The 18,640-nt window shown below is 41.1% G+C and overlaps 1 protein-coding gene across 1 annotated transcript in view; it reads right to left on the minus strand.

The window, feature by feature from the left end:
- Positions 1-15,858, minus strand: part of TEKT3 (tektin 3) — a 38,675-nt gene extending 22,817 nt beyond the window's left edge. The window contains exons 1-3 of the mRNA XM_066255541.1: positions 15,786-15,858; positions 10,236-10,843; positions 4,338-4,421 (exon numbers count right to left, since the gene is read on the minus strand). Coding sequence (XP_066111638.1) covers positions 4,338-4,421; positions 10,236-10,814 — 663 coding nt within the window. The 5' untranslated portion in view covers positions 10,815-10,843; positions 15,786-15,858. The remainder of the gene's footprint in view (positions 1-4,337; positions 4,422-10,235; positions 10,844-15,785) is intronic.
- Positions 15,859-18,640: the final 2,782 nt, after the last annotated feature.

An 18,640-nucleotide genomic window follows, 5' to 3' on the forward strand; every position in this document is an offset into this window, starting at 1 on the left:
TTCATTAAACATGAACCAAAAAAATGAGCTACCAATGTCAGTATTTTTTGACAGGTACTTAGGGATATAGAACTAATGCTTTAACCGATTACGGCTAGAGAAATAAAAGGGGTCAGGAAGGTCCCAGGGCACATAATGGCTGAGATCGTAAGGAACGGCAGGGATCTGGTAGGAGCAAGTCTGGGAAGCGAAGGTCAGAGAACTCAGAACGAAATCGTGTTTCACTGATGTGAGTGGGAGAATCAGATGGTAGTGCAGATATAACTCTGGAGGGCAACTTGGTTACACATCAAAAGCTTTCAAAATGCATATATGCTTTGACACATTAATTACATTCCTTGAAATATAAGAAAATAATTAGAAGTATAAACAGTTATCAATAATATTTTAGTATGTTGCAACATTATTAAAATATATACACACACACATACACACAAAGAGAAATAACCTATTAAAAATGAGGTGTTTGATTTTTTTAAATGATAGTAAAACATTATGTAACCATTAAATTCATGTCTTAAAACATATATAATGATATGGGGAAATAACCCCCAATTCAATTTGTAAAAGGATGAGACACTCCTGGGGGTGGGTAGGGGTGGACAAGTAGAGACAGAGGAGTCTGAGGGCAGTAAAAGTACTCTGAATGATTTCATAGAGCTGGAGACAAGGCATTGTGCATTTGCCCAAACCCACAGGCTCTGCAACACCAAGAGTGAATAAACCCTAAAGGTAAACTATAGACTTCGGGTGACTACAATGTGTCAATGTAAGTTCCTCAATTGTAAAAAATGTTCCATTCGAGGGGGGGGGGGTTGTTGATAACCTGAGCGCTCTACAGGTGTGGTTATAAGGGGTGTGTGCCTTCCTTTCAATTTTGCTGTGAACCTAAAACTGTTCTAAAAAAAATTGTCTTTTAAAAATAGCACTGTCTTCCCATATATAAATTTAAGAATAATTATCATTGAGATTTTTTTTCCAGAAAAAAAACCACACAAATAAAATTCATATATACTGTATAACTCTAATCTTGAAGATGTGTCTGTGTGTCTTTAAGTTGGGTAGTGACTACAGTGGTGCCTTGGGATACGAGCAGACCGACATGCGGATGTTTTAAGATACGAGCTGCGACTCGGTCGTATTTTTGTTCGAGATCCGGGCGAAATTCCAAGATATGAGTCGTGATTTGGGAAGCTGCCACTAGTTGGCGCATTGGCGCACGGGTCCAGTATCGGCAGCACAACACCAGCATCTCGTTCTTTCTCACGTGTTACCCGCAGAATCAAGTTGAATCTTGTGCGCTGTACTCGTACTTGCATCATTTTTGCATTTTTTACTAACTTTTTTTGTGTGCTATCATGGGGCTGAAGAAAGTGAGTGTAAAGGACAGTGGTGAGAAGAAGAGAAGAATGATGTCGATAGAAGTAAAACAAGAAATAATAGAAAAACATGAGCGTGGTATATGAGTGATTGAACTGGCAAGGCTGTACGACCGCAATACATCTACAATTTGTACCATCCTTAAACAAAAGGATGCCATCAAAAGCACAAATCCAGTGAATGGAACTACAGTTCTATCCCAATTAAGGACAAATATCCATGAAGAAATGGAGAAGCTTCTGCTGGTGTGGGTGAAAGAGAAAGAGCTGGCAGGAGATACAGTGCCGAAGACTGTAATATGTGAAAAGGCATGTATATATATTATTTACGGCAACTTGAAGAAGAAAGAACCATCAACCTCAAAAGAGGCAACAGAAGATACGTTTAAGATAAGTCACAGCTGGTTTGAAAATTTCAAGAAGAGATCTGCATCCACTCGGTGGTGAGGCATGGTGAGGCTGCGAGTGCTGACGTTAAGGCAGCTGAGGAGTACATCACACGTTTTGCTGTGCTTATCGCAAAGGAAGGCTACATCCCCAACAAGTGTTCAACTGTGATGAAACAGGATTGTTTTGGAAAAAAATGCCCCAGAGGACTTTCATCACCACAGAGGAGAGGCTGCCAGGCCATAAACTCATGAAGGACCGTCTGACCCTTGCATTGTGTGCAAATGCTAGTAGTAACTGTAAAGTAAAGCCACTGCTAGTGTATCATTCCAAAAATCCTCGAGCCTTTAAGACTCACAAGATTCTTAAAGAAAAACTGCAGGTTATGTGGCGCGCCAATGCTAGCGCATGGGTTACGCGGCAGTTTTTTATTGAATGGATAAATCTTGTCTTTGGTTCTGCAGTGAAGAAATATCTTCAAGAAAAAAAACTCCCAATGAAAGCATTACTAATCCTTGAAAATGCTCCAGCCCACCCACCTGGTCATGAAGATGACATTCTCGATGAGTTCAAATTCGTGAAAGTCCTCTACCTCCCACCCAACACGACTTCAATCTTGCAACCTATGGATCAGCAGGTCATTTCCAACTTTAAAAAGCTTTGCACAAAGCACTTGTTCTGCCGCTGCTTTGAGGTGACTGAGAATACAAATCTAACCCTTCGAGAGTTTTGGAAAGATCACTACAACATCGTGATATGTTTACGCATTATTGACTTTGCATGGCAAGAGGTTACAAGAACCTTGAACTTGGCATAGGAAAAGTTATGGCCTGATGTTGTTGCAGACAGGGACTTCGAAGGATTCGAACCAGAGACCAAGACCGAGGTAGAAGCACTGGAGGAGATTGTGTCCCTCGGGAAGTCGATGGGTCTGGAGGTAGATGAGGGTGACATAAATGAGCTCATCAAGGAACATGAGGAGGAACTCTCAACTGAGGAGTTGAAGGAGCTACAGATGATGCAACATATGGAGTTTCTACAAGAGATTAGTAGTGAGGAGGAGGTAGAGTCGGAGGAAGTGATTTCTACAAGTGAAATTAAAGACAGGCTGGCAATGTGGGAGAAGCTTTCAAGTTTCATTGAAAAGAAACCCCCAGAAAAAGTTTCAACTGGTCGTGCTTCAGCACTTTATAATGACACTTGTTTGTCACATTTCTGTAACATTTTAAAAGGCAGGCAAAAGCAAACCTCTTTGGATAGATTTTTATTCAAAAATCCTCCAAGTGAAAGTGCTGAAAGTGCAGCCAGAAAGGCAAAAACAGATGATGATTAAATGAAAACTATGTAATGTTAAGCTTAGGTTAAGTTTAAAGTTAAGAAAGTGCATCTTTTTACAATTAAGTTTTTGTGGTTTAATTTTAAGTAAAGAAAGTGCAGTTTTAGTCTTGTTTAAAGTAAAAAAATGCAGTTTTAGTTTACATTTAGTGTTAAGAAAGTGCAGTTTTAGTCTTGTTTAAAGAAAATGCCGTTTTAGTTTACATTTAGTGTTAAGAAAGTGCAGTTTTAGTTTACGTGTCTACAGTGCCTGCATCCCTTCCTCCCTCCCTCCTCCTCCGCCATTCACCTCCGTTAGCTGCACTTGTCTGTCTCCAAGGTAAGAGTACAGTACTAAATAACACTTTTTTTCTTTTATTTCATATATTTTGTTATGCATTGGTAAAGTATACATGTTTCTTAATTAAAAATGTGTCTTGCCTGACCAGGCAGTGGCGCAGTGGAGTATCGAACTGGGACCCGGAGGACCCAGGTTCGAGACCCCGAGGTCGTCAGCTTGAGCGCGGGCTCATCTGGTTTGAGCAAGGCTCACCAGCTTGAGCCCAAAGTTGCTGGCTCGAGCAAGGGGTCACTCAGTCTGCTGGAGCCCCCCAGTCAAGGCATGTGTGAGAAAGCAATCAATAAACAACTAAGGTGCCGCAACAAAGCATTGATGCTTCTCATCTCTCTCCCTTCCTGTCTTCTCTCTCTCTCTGACTCTCTCTGTCTCTGTCACACACACACACAAAAAAAAAAAAAAACCAGAAAAAAAGTCTTTTTTTATAATTTAGGATGGTTTGGGGATGTTTCACAGGGCTGGAATGGATTAAATCTATTTCAGTTATTTTAAATGGGAGAAATTTGTTTGATATATGAGTTGACTGACTTACGAGCTTGGTTACAGAACGAAATAAACTCGTATCTCAAGGTACCACTGTATCTAAATATGATTCATAAAAAAGATTTAAATACCCTGAAATTAATAGTGATTTCTGTGTAAGTGAAATTCAGGTAGTTTTTAATCTTTCTCATTTTCGGTATCTTTCAAGTTCTCTAAATGAACATCTATCACTTGTGTAACCAAAAAAAAAAAAAACGAAAACAAAAAAAAACCAAGGCAGCAATTCTAAATGCTATCAACACTTGATACTCTAACTTCTTATTTATAAGGGGCTCTGTGTAACATCTCTTTTTGTTCCTGTACATTAAGCGCCTGTTTGCCACTAAGTTTCTTGTTGAAGCCTTTGCCGTATTTACCGTCAGCAGGTCCACCTCTACTTCATCGTGAACGAGATCGATGCCCATTCGCTTCTCGCGATGAAAGAGACACTCTCGAGCTACCTACAGACACACAGACAATGAAAGCCATTAACACAAATGGACTAAATGTCAGCGACTAGAATTCTGATAACCTGCTTCTCAAACCACTCAACAACTACTCTCGATACCAACTTTTAAGCCATGTTGTTGGCAATAGAGAGTGTAACTGACCGTGACAACTAAGGGAATCCCTGCTTTTAGTTACACTTAACAGAGTCAGTTCTTCAAAGTAGTTTGAAAACATTCCTAATTTGGAAAGTTGACAGAAGGAAGCAGATGGCATCTACTTCATCACCACAAATTAGCATCTGAGGAAATTATGTGGCTCTAACGCCTTCTGTAGAAACACTTCAATAACTTGAGTCCTCAAGATAATTGTCCACAAATATATTTTTTTTTACTGAGGGTGAAAAAAAGTATTATTATTAAAGACACCAAAATATTTGTGTAACCAAGATCCAAGTGATCGTTTTTAAAGTATTAATTATAAAAATAAAATTGCCTTATCCATTAGAGAGAAAAAATACAGAAAAATAGAAGATAATCTATCCATACTTCTATTGCTGTTTCATTTGTTTTTAACAAAACAGAGATAGAATGTCCTTATAATTTTAAATCAGGCTTTTTTAGAGTTGGCATGAAACGATAGGCCGTATGCGTGAAATGTTCTTTGAAACAAAGTCTGTTAAATGACTCCAATGGAAAACAGTTTAGATCACTCACAATAAATTAAGTGTGAAAGAACATTATGTAATTGTTAAAGTACTTCTTTTGAAGACCATTTCATGACATGGGACTCTATAATGCTAAATTGTTTTTAATTTAAAATATGATAGTATGAGTAAAAGCTTTGAGTGAATCTTTAATTTGTTAATAGTACAATTTACATTTACTAGAAGTTGATTAATGGGTTGCCAGGAACTCGGATTATTTTAATGTGTATTACTAAATTACTTTCTGCTCATCCACAGTCCTGCCAGCAATAGAGGAAAGTGTCCATTTTCTGTACTTTTGCCAATCCTACATGGTATCGATTCTTATTTTTGTGAATTTGATTGGCCAGAGATGGTTACCTCATTGACTTCATTTTCATGTTTACTGAGATTTAACTTCTCTTTTCATGTATGAGTTGACCATCTGAGTTTTTCTCTTTTGAGAGGTATCTGCCCATGTGACTAACCCTCATTTTATTTATTAATTTTAATGGGGTGACATTAATAAATCAGGGTACATAAGTTCAGAGAAAACATCTCCAGGTTATTTTGACATTTGATTATGTTGCATACCCATCACCCAAAGTCAAATTGTCTTCCGTCACCTTCTATCTGGTTTTCTTTGTGTCCCTCCCCTTCCCTTCTCCACCCTCTCCCTCTCCTCCCTTTTCCTCCCCCCTCCCCGTAACCACCACACTCTTGTCCATGTCTCTTAGTCTCATTTTTATGTCCCACCTATGTATGAAATCATATAGTTCTTAGTTTTTTCTGTTTTACTTATTTCACTCAATATAATGTTATCAAGGTCCATCCATGTTGTTGTAAATGATCCGATGTCATCATTTCTTATGGCTGAGTAATATTCTATGGTATATATGTACCACATCTTCCTTATCCAGTCATCTATTGAAGGGCTTTTTGGTTGTGTCCATGTCTTGGCCACTGTCAACAAGGCTACAATGAACATGGGGCTGCATGTGTCTTTATGTACCAATGTTTTTGAGTTTTGGGGGTATATACCCAGTAGAGGGATTGCTGGGTCATATGGTAGTTCTATTTTTAGTTTTTTGAGGAACCACCATACTTTCTTCCATAATAGTTGTACTACTTTATATTCCCACCAACAGTGGATGAGGGTTCCTTTTTCTCCACAGCCTCTCCAACATTTGTTATTACCTGTCTTGTTGATAATAGCTAATCGAACAGGTGTGAGGTGGTATCTCATTGTAGTTTTGATTTGCATTTCTCTAATAGCTAATGAAGATGAGCATCTTTTCATATATCTGTTGGCCATTTGTATTTCTTCCTGGGAGAAGTGTCTGTTCATGTCCTCTTCCCATTTTTTTATTGGATTGTTTGTTTGTTGAGTTTTATGAGTTCTTTGTTATTTTGGATATTATGCCCTTATCTGAGCTGTTGTTTGAAAATATCATCTCCCACTTAGCTGGCTATCTGTTTGTTTTGTTGTCAGTTTCTCTTGCTGAGCAAAAACTTCTTAGTCTGATGTGGTCCCAGTCATTTATCTTTGCCTTCACTTCCCTTTGCCTTTGGAGTCAAATTCATAAAGTGTTCTTTATAACCAAGGTCCATGAGTTTAGTACCTATGTTTTCTTCTATGTACTCCATTGTTTCAGGTCTTATATTTAGGTCTTTGATCCATTTTGAATTAATTTTAGTACAAGGAGAAAACTGTAGTCAAGTTTCATTCTTTTGCATGTGGCTTTCCAGTTTTCCCAGCACCATTTGTTGAAGAGGCCTTCCTTTCTCCATTGTGTGTTGTTGGCCCCTTTATCGAAAATTATTTGACCATATATATGTGGTTTTATTTCTGGGCTTTTTATTCTGTTCCATTGGTCTGAGTGTCTATTTTTCTGCCAATACCATGCTGTTTTGATTGTTGTGGCTCTATAATATAGTTTGAAGTCAGGTATTGTAATGCCCCCAGCTTTGTTCTTTTTCCTTAGGATTGCTCTGGCTATTCAGGGTTTTTTATAGTTCCATATAAATCTGATAGTTTTTGTTCCATTTCTTTAAAAAATGCCATTGGAATTTTGATGGGAATTGCATTGAATTTGTATATTGCTTTGGGTAATATGGTCATTTTGACTATATTTATTCTCCCTATCCAAGAACAAGGAATATTTTTCCATTTCATTGTATCTTTTTCAATTTCCCTTAACAATGCTTTGTAGTTTTCATTATATAGGTACTTTACATTCTTTGTTATGTTTATTCCTAAGTATTTTATTATTTTTGTTGCAACCATGAAGGGGATTCTTTTTTTGAGTTCGTTTTTGATGTTTCATTGTTGGCATATAGGAAGGCAATGGACTTTTGTATATTAATTTTGTATCCTGCAACCTTACTGTACTAGTTTATTGTTTCTAGTAATTTTTTTGTGGAATCTTTGTGGTTTTCGATGTATAGGATCATATCATCTGCAAAAAGTGAAACCTTTACTTCTTTTTTTCCAAAACGAATGCCTTTTGTTTCTTTTTCTTGTCTGATTGCTCTGGCTAGAACTTCCAGCACCACGTTAAATAAGAGTGGAGAGAGTGGACAACCCTTTCTTGTTCCTGATATAAGGGGGAAAGTCCTCAGTTTTATGCCATTTAATATGATGTTAGCTGATGGTTTATCATCATAATGGCCATTATTATGTTGAGATATTTTCCTTCTATACCCATTTTGTTGAGTGTTTTAAACTAAAATTGTGTTGTATTTTATCGAATGCCTTTTCTGCATCTATTGATAAAATCATGTGGTTTTTGTTCTTTGTTTTGTTGATATGGTGTATTATGTTAACTGTTTTACGTATGTTGAACCATCCTTGTGATTCTGGGATGAATCCCACTTGATCATGATGTATTATTTTTTAATGTGTTTTGTTGTGTTTGATTTGCTAGTACTTTGTTTAGTATTAGCATCTGTATTCATTAGAGATATTGGTCTGTAGTTTTCTTTCTTTGTGCTGTCCTTGCCTGGTTTCAGTATGAGGGTTGTGTTGGCCTCATAAAATGTGTTTGGAAGTATTGCTTCTTCTTCAATTTTCTGGAAGACTTTGAGTAGAATAGGAACCAAATCTTCTTTGAATGTTTGATAGAATTCACTAGTATAGCCGTCTGGACCTGGACTTTATTTTTGGGGAGGTTTTTAATAGTTTTTTCTATTTCCTCCCTGCTCATTGGTCTGTTTAGGCTTTCTGCTTCTTCATGACTCAGTCTAGGAAGATTGTATTGTTATAGGAATTTATCCATTTCTTCTAGATTGTTAAATTTGGTGGCAGATAGTTTTTCATAGTATTCTACAACAATTCTTTGTATATCTATGATATCTGTGGTGATTTCTCCTCTTTCATTTTGGATTTTGTTTATATGAGTCCTTTCTCTTTTTTCTTTGGTGAGTCTTGCCAAGGGTTTGTCAATTTTGTTGATCTTTTCAAAGAATCAGCTTCTTGTTTTACTAATTTTTTCTATAGTTTTTCTGTTCTCTATTTCATTTATTTCTGCTCTGATTTTTATTATTCCCTTTCTTCTGCTGGTTTAACCCTCATTTTAATTGGGACCTTCTGATACTATGTTGATAGTAAATGTTCAGACACACAAGAACATCTGGACAAAAATTACAGGAAAAAAGATATTCAGATTAGAGCCACTGCCCTGAAAGCAGACGTCACTGAAAGGAGTGCTTTTCTGGACAATTTAAAGCTGTGGGGGATGGGAGGCTGTGGGATGTGTAGAAGAGACCAGAACTCCTCAAAATGAGTGGAGTGTCAGAGAAAGTATGAAAGGGCTTCTAAGCTCAAAAAATAAAAATAAAAACAATTTAAAATGACATCACTAACATCTACCAACCCTTCTTAAAATTTTTAGTTGTATGTATCTGTGTGCTTGTTTTTATGGGGAGGGGGCACAAAGAGAAGTGACACCGTGTGGTGGTCTCCGACAGACTCCTCAAACCACCAGACTTCAGCTCCTTGATTCCCTAAACTCCGCCACTGCAGATGCAATGAGGAACACCGGCAGCCAATGAAAATAAGTCATGCAAACATGAAGAAAAATGGTATGAGCTCTGCGCGCACACAGGCACACACACACACACACACACACGCATACGCGCGTGCGCGCGCACACGCACAGGCACACGCACAGAACGTCTTCTTTCAATAGCAATGAAGAGAAAGCCTGATCAGGGGCCTGCAACCCCCTGAAACACGACCTCCCTGCGCACCACAAGGGACCTAAACTCAGTCCCATTTCTCTATTCAGTCAAACTCATCCCATCTCCTCAGGGTCTCATTTGATCGTTTCAATGTGCCCGGAAATAGCATCATAATGTACGCACAGGAGGTATTTTACGACGCAGACCAAACAGATGGTCGGTTTTGTGTTTCATGTCCAAATATTGTTCATGTTAATCCAGGGACAGCAGTGACCGAGCAGCCCATTGAAGAGATGGGAAGAGACATCAAATGCATTGTGTCCTGTGGTGTCTCTTTCATTAGCCACCTTTGCTTTGCCTTCAGGGTTCTTTCTATTTCAACGGTTGTTCTGTATAATGCATAAAAAAAATGGCAATCAGGCCCTGGCCGGTTGGCTCAGCGGTAGAGCATCGGCCTGGCGTGCAGAAGTCCCGGGTTTGATTCCCAACCAGGGCACACAGGAGAAGCACCCATCTGCTTCTCCACCCCTCCCCCTCTCCTTCCTCTCTGTCTCTCTCTTCCCCTCCCGCAGCCGAGGCTCCATTGGAGCAAAGATGGCCTGGGCGCTGGGGATGGCTCTGTGGCCTCTGCCTCAGGCACTAGAATGGCTCTAGATGCAACAGAGCGACGCCCTAGAGGGGCAGAACATCACCCCCTGGTGGGCGTGCCGGGTAGATCCCGGTCAGGCGCATGCGGGAGTCTGTCTGACTGCCTCCCTGTTTCCAGCTTCGGAAAAATGAAAAAAAAAAAGACAATCGTGTTACCATTACTGACACCAGTTACAAATTTATGGATGGGGGTGGACATCTCCAGGTGAAATAAAACACAAATTCAAACAATGAGTAACCTTGGAAATTCAACCAGTGGATTGTAACCATAAAAACACAGGATCATTGACTATAAGGTCTTATATATATTTACCTGAAGAGGGGCTTCTGTCTCCATCAAAGCCCTCTCCAGTTTTTTCTTAACATCAGTTTGTTCATTGGTCTCTCCAATCATCGCATCCAACTCATGAGTGATTTCCGATTTCCAAAACCCTATGTCATTGACCCGTTCTCCCAAATTTTGGGTGGAGTCTGCCTGGGTTTTCCTGGTTTGTTGGTATTTGTCTTGAATCAGGCGAGAGGTATCTACCCTCAGTCTCTCTGAATTGTGGCGGGAAGTGTTGGACTCCAGATAGTTGGTTAAATTGGACCTATACCAGTCGTCAGGAGTGTACCGTGTGACGAGGGTGGTTCTGTTCGAGACAAAGGGGAGCATGGCGCTCTCCGACACCCGCTGAGATCTGGCGCAGTAGGGACCCAAGGTCGGCAAGCTGGAGGCCACCCTGTAATAGGTGCTTGGTCTCCAAGGAAGGCTCAAGCTATGGGTCAAATTGTAGTGGGGGAAACGGTCCCTATAGCTTGATGTCATGGTCCCGATGGCTGGGAACAAGTCGGTGGGTGCTGGTCTTGGGTGGGCATAAGTTGCCGTTGAAGTAGAACCTGTGAACTCCATGATGTTCAAACACTACTTCTAAATCTCTCCTGTTTAAAAGGAAAAAGAAAGATCAAAACAGTCATATTAAATTCATCCTGGGTGAAAACTTACAAATAAAAGGCCACATCAGATTAACTACTGGTAGCAATGTTCCCTAATACATATTTGTTTTCATTTGATATCTGCCTTTACCAATGATAATATATTCCAATTTTTTCTACAGCTCTGTGTCTCCAGATGTATTAAAAATCACATTTTTAGATTGGCTATTATAATTTTTTTTAATTTTTTTAAATTACAGGATCTAATATTGCCTTACAACAAATTCAAAGTCAGAGCTTTAACTGTGCATTTTAAAAGATAGCAGTTCCCATCTTGGTTCTTCTATTTACTAGCTGTGTGACACTGGCAAAATTACTTAGCCTCTCTGTGCCTCGGTTTTTCATCTCCAAGTTGAGAATAATAGCACTTACTTCTTTGGATTATTATGAGTAGTATTAGCAGCAAGGGGTGGCTGGGCAGCATCCCCCACCATCACCACCACCAAGTCATCCGAAATAAACACACAACCTGGGTTACCATGGTGGGGTTGGTCGGCAAACACAGCTCAAGGCAAGTACCTGGATGCCCATCCTGGCAACTTACCACCAGCAGCACTTCCAATAGGAACATTTTAGGGCACCCCCAAGAATATGAGGAGTAAGCCAGACAATGCTAAATAAGTGGAATGTATAGCACAGTTCTGGGCACATAGTAAATGCTCAATATGTTTTAGCTTTTAAAATTACCAATACAGAGGAGTATATAAAGTAAAACATAAATATCCATTCTCCCCTCAAAAACTAACTGAACTCAGAAGTAGACACTGTGTAGAGTTCATTAATAGTTGTATCTCTCCATATTTTTTCTATCCATATGACAACATATGTATTATTTTTAAACCTACATATATATACATATATTATTATTTATACATATGCAGAGAGAATTTTAATACCAAAATGGGTGATCTTAACCGTTGTAAGCATTATTCTAGAAATGTATTTGCGACTTCTCCCGTTAGAACACACAGACCCACTATACCTTTGTTACCAGTTGAAAGTATTTTTTTATTGTCTGAAAAGTTTGGTCATTAGTCCAGAAAGGAAAGGTTGCCATAGGCTAGGATTTTTTTTCTTCAGGATCTAAATATCATTCTGTTCTGGCATTAATGGCTATGGACTCATTTACTGAAAAGGAAAAACAAAATTAGACCCCCAGTTCCATAGCCTGCTCAGAATAAAAGTCACCCAATTCTTTACATAGGTATGACGTGAAGCCTTTGGTATCCAAACCACAAAAGCATCTATTTGTAAAATTGTGGTCAAATAAAAATCCACTCTGACCACAGGTAATGAAATGGCTGGCCCCTGCCAGTGGGGTGTCCCCCCTGACCTTAGTTAGATCCCTGACTTTTTCCTCAGTCCCCCTTCTCCTTGGCCCTGAGCACCTGTGCTGGCCACACTCAGAGCACGCTTGGAAACAAAGGCACCTGAGTAACCACTTGCAGTTCTTCACTTAAGTTTGAAACGTCAACACTGCCTTCTGAAAAAGCAAATTCAAAGGAACCTGAGACCGGAGGGTCCCCAGAGTAAACCTCAGGGTACTCTTAGTCCCAACCTCTTCCCCAAGTCAAGTCCAGAAGTAATACAGTCCGTTTTCTTTCAGCCAGAAACCTCAGAGGGTGTGGAACCACTCTGATTTGGCTTTTCTTAAGTCTTGACCATCTAAAAGCTCATGTCTCATTTGATCCTCCAGCCAAGGATTTCCAAGTATAAGATTACAGCCTGTGATTAACCCAACACCTATTACGTTGAAGTCTCCAGGGCCCTATGTGTGTCAAGGCTTGAACTATGGCCGTCTGCTCCGCCGGGTGACGGATGTGTGAGGACGCAGAGGACCATGAGCCATAGGTGACAGAGGAATGGAGAAAAGTCAATATAGTGTACAAAAGTATCCCCAGGGATGTTTCTTTTAATTAGGGGTGAGATATAAACTTGAAATCTGGAATCTGAAGCTTATATCCATAGCTCAGTTGTTTCAAGTTCTCGGATGTAGAGCTCCTCATGCGTGGCGGTACGTTTCCCCGGAGAGAGGATGTTCGACAGCCACACAAGTGAAATTCCAGATTCAGTCAGCCATCTCCTAAGTCGTTCAGGGAGACTGAATAAAAGACAAGAGCATGGCCAAGTCTTGTATTTCTGGTCACTTAGTGATCAAAAATATTAAGAGTGTCATAGCCTGAGAAACACTTAAAAACTCAAAATGGAACTCTACCTCCAACCAGGATAGAGAAATTTTAAAAAAAAGTTAGACCTAGCCCCTTACATCTACAAAAAAAAAATGAGGCAAAATATATAAAATTGATTTCGGTTATGGGGCAAAAAAGCATCACAGGACTCTGAGCCCTGAGAGAAGAGAAACAAATAAGGTGAGCGCTCTGATGGAAAAACAAGTTACAAAGATGAGAACCAAACAGAGCCTGTCGGCGTTGGTGAGTTGATGCCTCAACTCAGAACTGGGGGTGGGGGGGCACTGAAACAGCTTGACGTTGTGAAGCAGGATTCTGGAATAAACTATGCAGGAAAGGAGCTCTATGTGGGGGTCTACTTGAGCCTCTCTTGAGTAACAGGCTGCGCGTACATCAAGGGACAGTCCACCCACCCTGGCAAAGGATGACTGTCAGGATTGTTAGCCGAACAATTTCCAGAGCTCACAGAGAGAGGAGAGACATTTTGAACTTGCACAAGTCAGAGTGGCGAGTTATTAGTCATCATCACTTGGAGCATCCCACGGAGACCCCCAGAAAGATCACACATTATAGAAATGGGGCTGAACTATCCCTAGAATGCAGATATTAAAATCTCACTCCGGCAAAGGTTAAAATGAGACCTCAAAGAGATACAAATGACTCTGCAAGTAATTGAACCACTTGACAACATCAAGGCACTCAACTTTATAACATCCTGATGTCCAGCATCCGATCCAAAACTCCCAGACGTGCCAAGAAGCAGACACGTCTCCATAATCAGGAGAAAACTCAGTCAATAGGAAGAACCCTATGAATAGCAACGATGTGGCGCTGCTCGCAAACTATTTACAAGCATTTAAAGGAAAACAGGAAAGTGATAGAGAAATGGAAGATTAAGAAAAAAAGAGCTAAATGGAATTTATGGATAAAATATCCAATATATACTTATATAATATATACATACATACATACATGCATCATTTCACGAGATGAAATTAACAGCATATTAGACACAGGAGAAGTAAAGATTAGCAAGCTCCAATCTAACCAAGCCAAAGCAGAACTTTTTAACTAAAAAGAATAAATAAATAAAATATGAAGAGCCTCAGTAATCTACGTGACCATATCAAATGGTCTAACATCGTGTTCTTGGGAGTGTCACAAAGAGAAGGAAGTAAAACAACAGTTTTTGGAGAAATAGTGGCTGCATATTTTCCAAATTTCAGAAAAACTATGAATCCCTAGGTCTAAGAAGCTCCATACAAGCCAAGAGGATAAAGACGTGCGCATACACACTACCACCACCACCACCATAACCTCAAAACTCATCAGAATCAAGTTGCTAAAAATTCACAATAAAGGGAAAAACTTTACATTGTAGTTTAAAAGACACCGTGGTTAGAAAGATGTCTTACAGTTCAACTAACTGTAAGAACTACTACAGAATTCTTGTCAGAAACTATGGAAACCGGAAGAAAAATCAAACAACATCTTTAAAGGCTAAAAAAAAAAAAAAAAAAAAAAAAGGATAAGCCTAGAGTTCTATATCCAGTGAACATATCCTTCAAGAATGAAGGTGAAATAATTTTTTTTTATATAATAACAAAATCCAAGAGAATTCATCAGCAGCTAAACTGCTCTCAAAGACTTTTTAGAGAAAATTCTTCAGGCGAAAGGGAAATACACCTGATGGGAGCTTGGATCTAAACAAAGAAATGAAGCGTTAGAAATTGTAAGTATGTGTTCTACTATAAAAATAAATTAACTTTTGAATTTCCTTAAAAGATGGTTGTTTAAAGTAAAAATAATAAAAATTTATTGTGGGGTGTATTTTATAAAATAGAAGTAAATTATATGGTAATTAATAGCTCGAATGATGGTAGGGCCAAAATGGAATGAATTCTTACAAGGTTCTTATAAAGTTCGTCATAAACCATTACTTTATGACGAACATGGAATAATGTAATTTCATTATATACTGCAGTAAGTCAAAAGTCCGTATTGTACACTTTAGAGCAGCAGTTCTCAAGATGGGATATGAATTCATGGCTTGTCTAAACCTTCTCAGGGGTGACAAGGTCAAAATCATTTTCACACTAAAAAGATACCATTTGCCTTTTTTCACTCTCATTCTCTCACAAATATACAATAGTTTCCCAAAAGTGATATAATATATCACAACAGGTCGAGTGCAAAACCTGACTGGCTACTAAGATAGAAATTAAAGAACTTTGCCAAAAATGTAAAACAACATCCCTCTCCTTGCTCATTTGTTTGGTTTCAGAAAACAGATTTTAAATTTTTTTAATGTGATTTGTATTACTATACAATGGGTTTTATGGTTATTTTTAAGATATAATATATATTCCTTAAATATATATATAATCTATTCCTTAAATATATATTATATATAATACATATCAAATATATCCATATTATATATTATATCCATAAATAATATACAATATATATTAAATATATATATTTTTAATTTTAGCAGAAGGTCGGGGATTCATTCGGACGTCTGGCATCTAGAAAGAACTTCTCGATCCTTCCAAATCCGCAAATTACGAAGGCAAGGGGGTGGAGACCTGGATAGAGGGGTGCCCGTGGGGTTTACATGGTTTTCACTCTGGGTGGCGGGAGAGGAGCAGTGCAGGTGGGGGTCGTGCCAGCGAGGCCCCGGCGAGACCACTCACCTGTCGGAGGGTGCCCGGCGAAGGGCGGGGCGGGGGCGGGGAGCGAGAGGTCCCAGACCTACCACCACCTACCGCCGCGGACGCTAGGACGCCACCCGCGGGGCCCTGGCTCGGCCTTTCTGTGACGTCATACCTAAGGGCCAATCAAAGGCTTCCCCTGTCGGCTCGTCGGGAGCCGATTGGCCAGTGGGTGGAGAGAGGCGGGCGATGGAAGCTGGGAGGAGCCGGTTACCAAGGACGCTGCCTCACTTAGTAACCACGGATCCAGGTGAAGAAAGGACTGAAGGACTAGCCCGAGCGGGAGGCCACGGTGATTCCTCCCCGCCTCTACGCTGGTAACCGGTTCAGAACTCTCTCGGCATCTGCATTTCCTTCATGCATTCAGCTAGTACTTCAAGTGCCTGCTCCCATGGTCCAGACACTGGGGAGAAGAAAACAAATAATGCATGGCTCCTTGCCCCAAAGGAGCTACCAATTTAGGGAAGGTGGAAAACGGGGTGCACTCATGAGTGAGGCCCACTCCTCCGGGTGCACGGTGGTCGTCGCTCAGGGCATAAGTGACCGCACCATGGAACCAGCTCTTCTTTGCTATAGGGAAATTGGAAATGGGGGGCCCCTTCTCTGCTCCCCGACCTGGACACAGCCGCCTGCGCCTCTCTCTGCGATGCGGTCTATGCGGCTCCTCACACTTCCCCTGCTCTTTCTCCTTAGCACCCCCTGCCCCAGAGCTGGCGTCCTCTGCTTCCCAGACGCTCTCTGGCTACGCCAGGTCTCTCCCCTTCCTCCTTTCCCCTGCCCATCATTACATGGCATGCCCCCGTTTGGTATTAGCATCTCGGTGCAGTCATGGCCCTGCGGCTTCATGGCACACCCCCAGATATCTCCGAGAGCCTGTCTCGAGCTTCATCTGAATGTTCGCTGCAGAGCGCAGTGTTGAGCCTGCCCTGGGCCGGGGCTCCCCTTTTCCTTAAATGAGACAGACCACCAGCAACTCAGACGGAAACCGTGGAGTCCTCATTAGCGCCCCTCTTGCCCTCATCCACGCTCCCAACCCATCACCAACCCCTGTCAACTCTATCTCCACATATACGTCCGTTTCCCTCAGTCTCCAGAGCCGGCCTCCCAGTGGAAGCCACCACCCCTCTTGCCTGAACTATGGGAATCGCCCTCTAGCTGGGGTTCTAGCTTCTCATCTGGCTCCGTTATAGCAGTAAGATTATGTCAGCCTCCCATTGCCTTTATGATTAAACCCACCGCCTTTAGTATGGCCAGTGTCCTGCATGACTGTCTCCTCGCTCTTGTCTCCGACCTCTGATCACAGCTCTCTCTCCTTCACTCACCGCGTGCTAGTCACACCGACCTTTTTTTATTCAGGTTTTTCAGTGCTCCGTGCTATTTTCTACCTCAGGGCCTTTGCATATGTCTTTCCCTCTTCCTAGACCACTTTTCCCCTCAAATGTCAATGCCCTAGGAGCAGTCCCCCAGACTCAATTAGGTCGCCCTGCTCTAATTCCCCAGCTCCTTTCTTTCATCATATTTATCACACCTTCCAGTTATTTGTTTATTTGTATGATGATTAAATTAATCTCTGAAGCTCCTTCCAACATATAACTATCAGAAGGGAAGGGACCAGGTCTCTTGCTCACTGTTGAATACTCATCAGTTAGTCTGGTAGGATGTATTCATGCCTCTAACAACTTCTGTGAGGCAAGAAAACAAAAATTTTTTTTAAAAAAAGGAAAAAAAAAGAAAAGAAAACACTCCCCCACAGCTGAGCTCACAGTTGAACTGAAGGATTGAAAGTCAGACTGTTTCTGACTCCAAACTGTGATGTGTACGGTGACAGCTTTTAAAGTCAACTTTCCATAAGGAAAACACCTTGGACGAGACAGTTTAAGTCATTTAGACACCCTCTAGAGCAGGCATCCCCAAACTAGGCCCGTGGGCCTCATGCAGCCCCCTGAGGCCATTTATCCGCTCCCCCTCCCCGCCACACTTCCGGAAGGGGCACCTCTTTCACTGGTGGTCAGTGAGAGGAGCACTGTATTGGCGGCCCTCCAACGGTCTGAGGGACACTGAACTGTCCCCCTGTGTAAAAAGTTTGGGGACCCCTGCAAGGGGCGGGGACAACCCAGCAGAGGACCACAGCTGGTCCAAGAGAATTGAAACACAAGCTCCACAAAGTTGTAAGACAAGCCCCCTTGAAGAAGATGCTCGTTTTCAGCACCAAGCTCAATGGAACCCCAAGAACACGGGCTTAGATGAGTGACAGCAGCTCACGGCTACTTCATGGAAGCCTTTGCAGGGTTATAACAGGACATAGGGCCGAGTAGGAGGCCGTGAGGGGGAAGCTGGCAACTGTGAGTGTGGACGAGAGACAGTGAGCAGGTGGCCGGGCTGTAGCTGCTTCTGTCCCAGAGGAGCAGCTGGGAGGCTGAGGTAGAGACGAGAAATCCTGCCCTCAGCTTTTCAGCAGGGGAAGAAGAAAATTTTCGCTGCTGGAGATGGGTGTGGCCCCAGTGCGTTCCCTGGGCCATGAAACAGACAGCCCAATCAATCAATCAATAATAGTTCTATGGCCTGGCCTGTGGTGGCCCAGTGGATGAAGCATCAACCTGGAATGCTGAGGTTGCTGGTTTGAAACCCTGGGCTTTCCCAGTCAAGGCACATATGGGAGTTGATGCTTCCTGCTCCTCCCCCTTCCCCTTCTCTCTCTCTCTCTCTCTCTCTCTCTCTCTCTCTCTCTTTCTCTCTCTCTCTTTTCTCTCCCTCCTTTCTAAAATGAATAAATAAAATCTTTTAAAACAATAATAGTTCTATGATCAAATAAATTTATGAGTTTCTGGCACAAAGTT

This window comes from Saccopteryx bilineata, chromosome 2, assembly GCF_036850765.1.
Source record: "Saccopteryx bilineata isolate mSacBil1 chromosome 2, mSacBil1_pri_phased_curated, whole genome shotgun sequence".
NCBI classification, from domain to species: Eukaryota; Metazoa; Chordata; class Mammalia; order Chiroptera; family Emballonuridae; genus Saccopteryx; species Saccopteryx bilineata.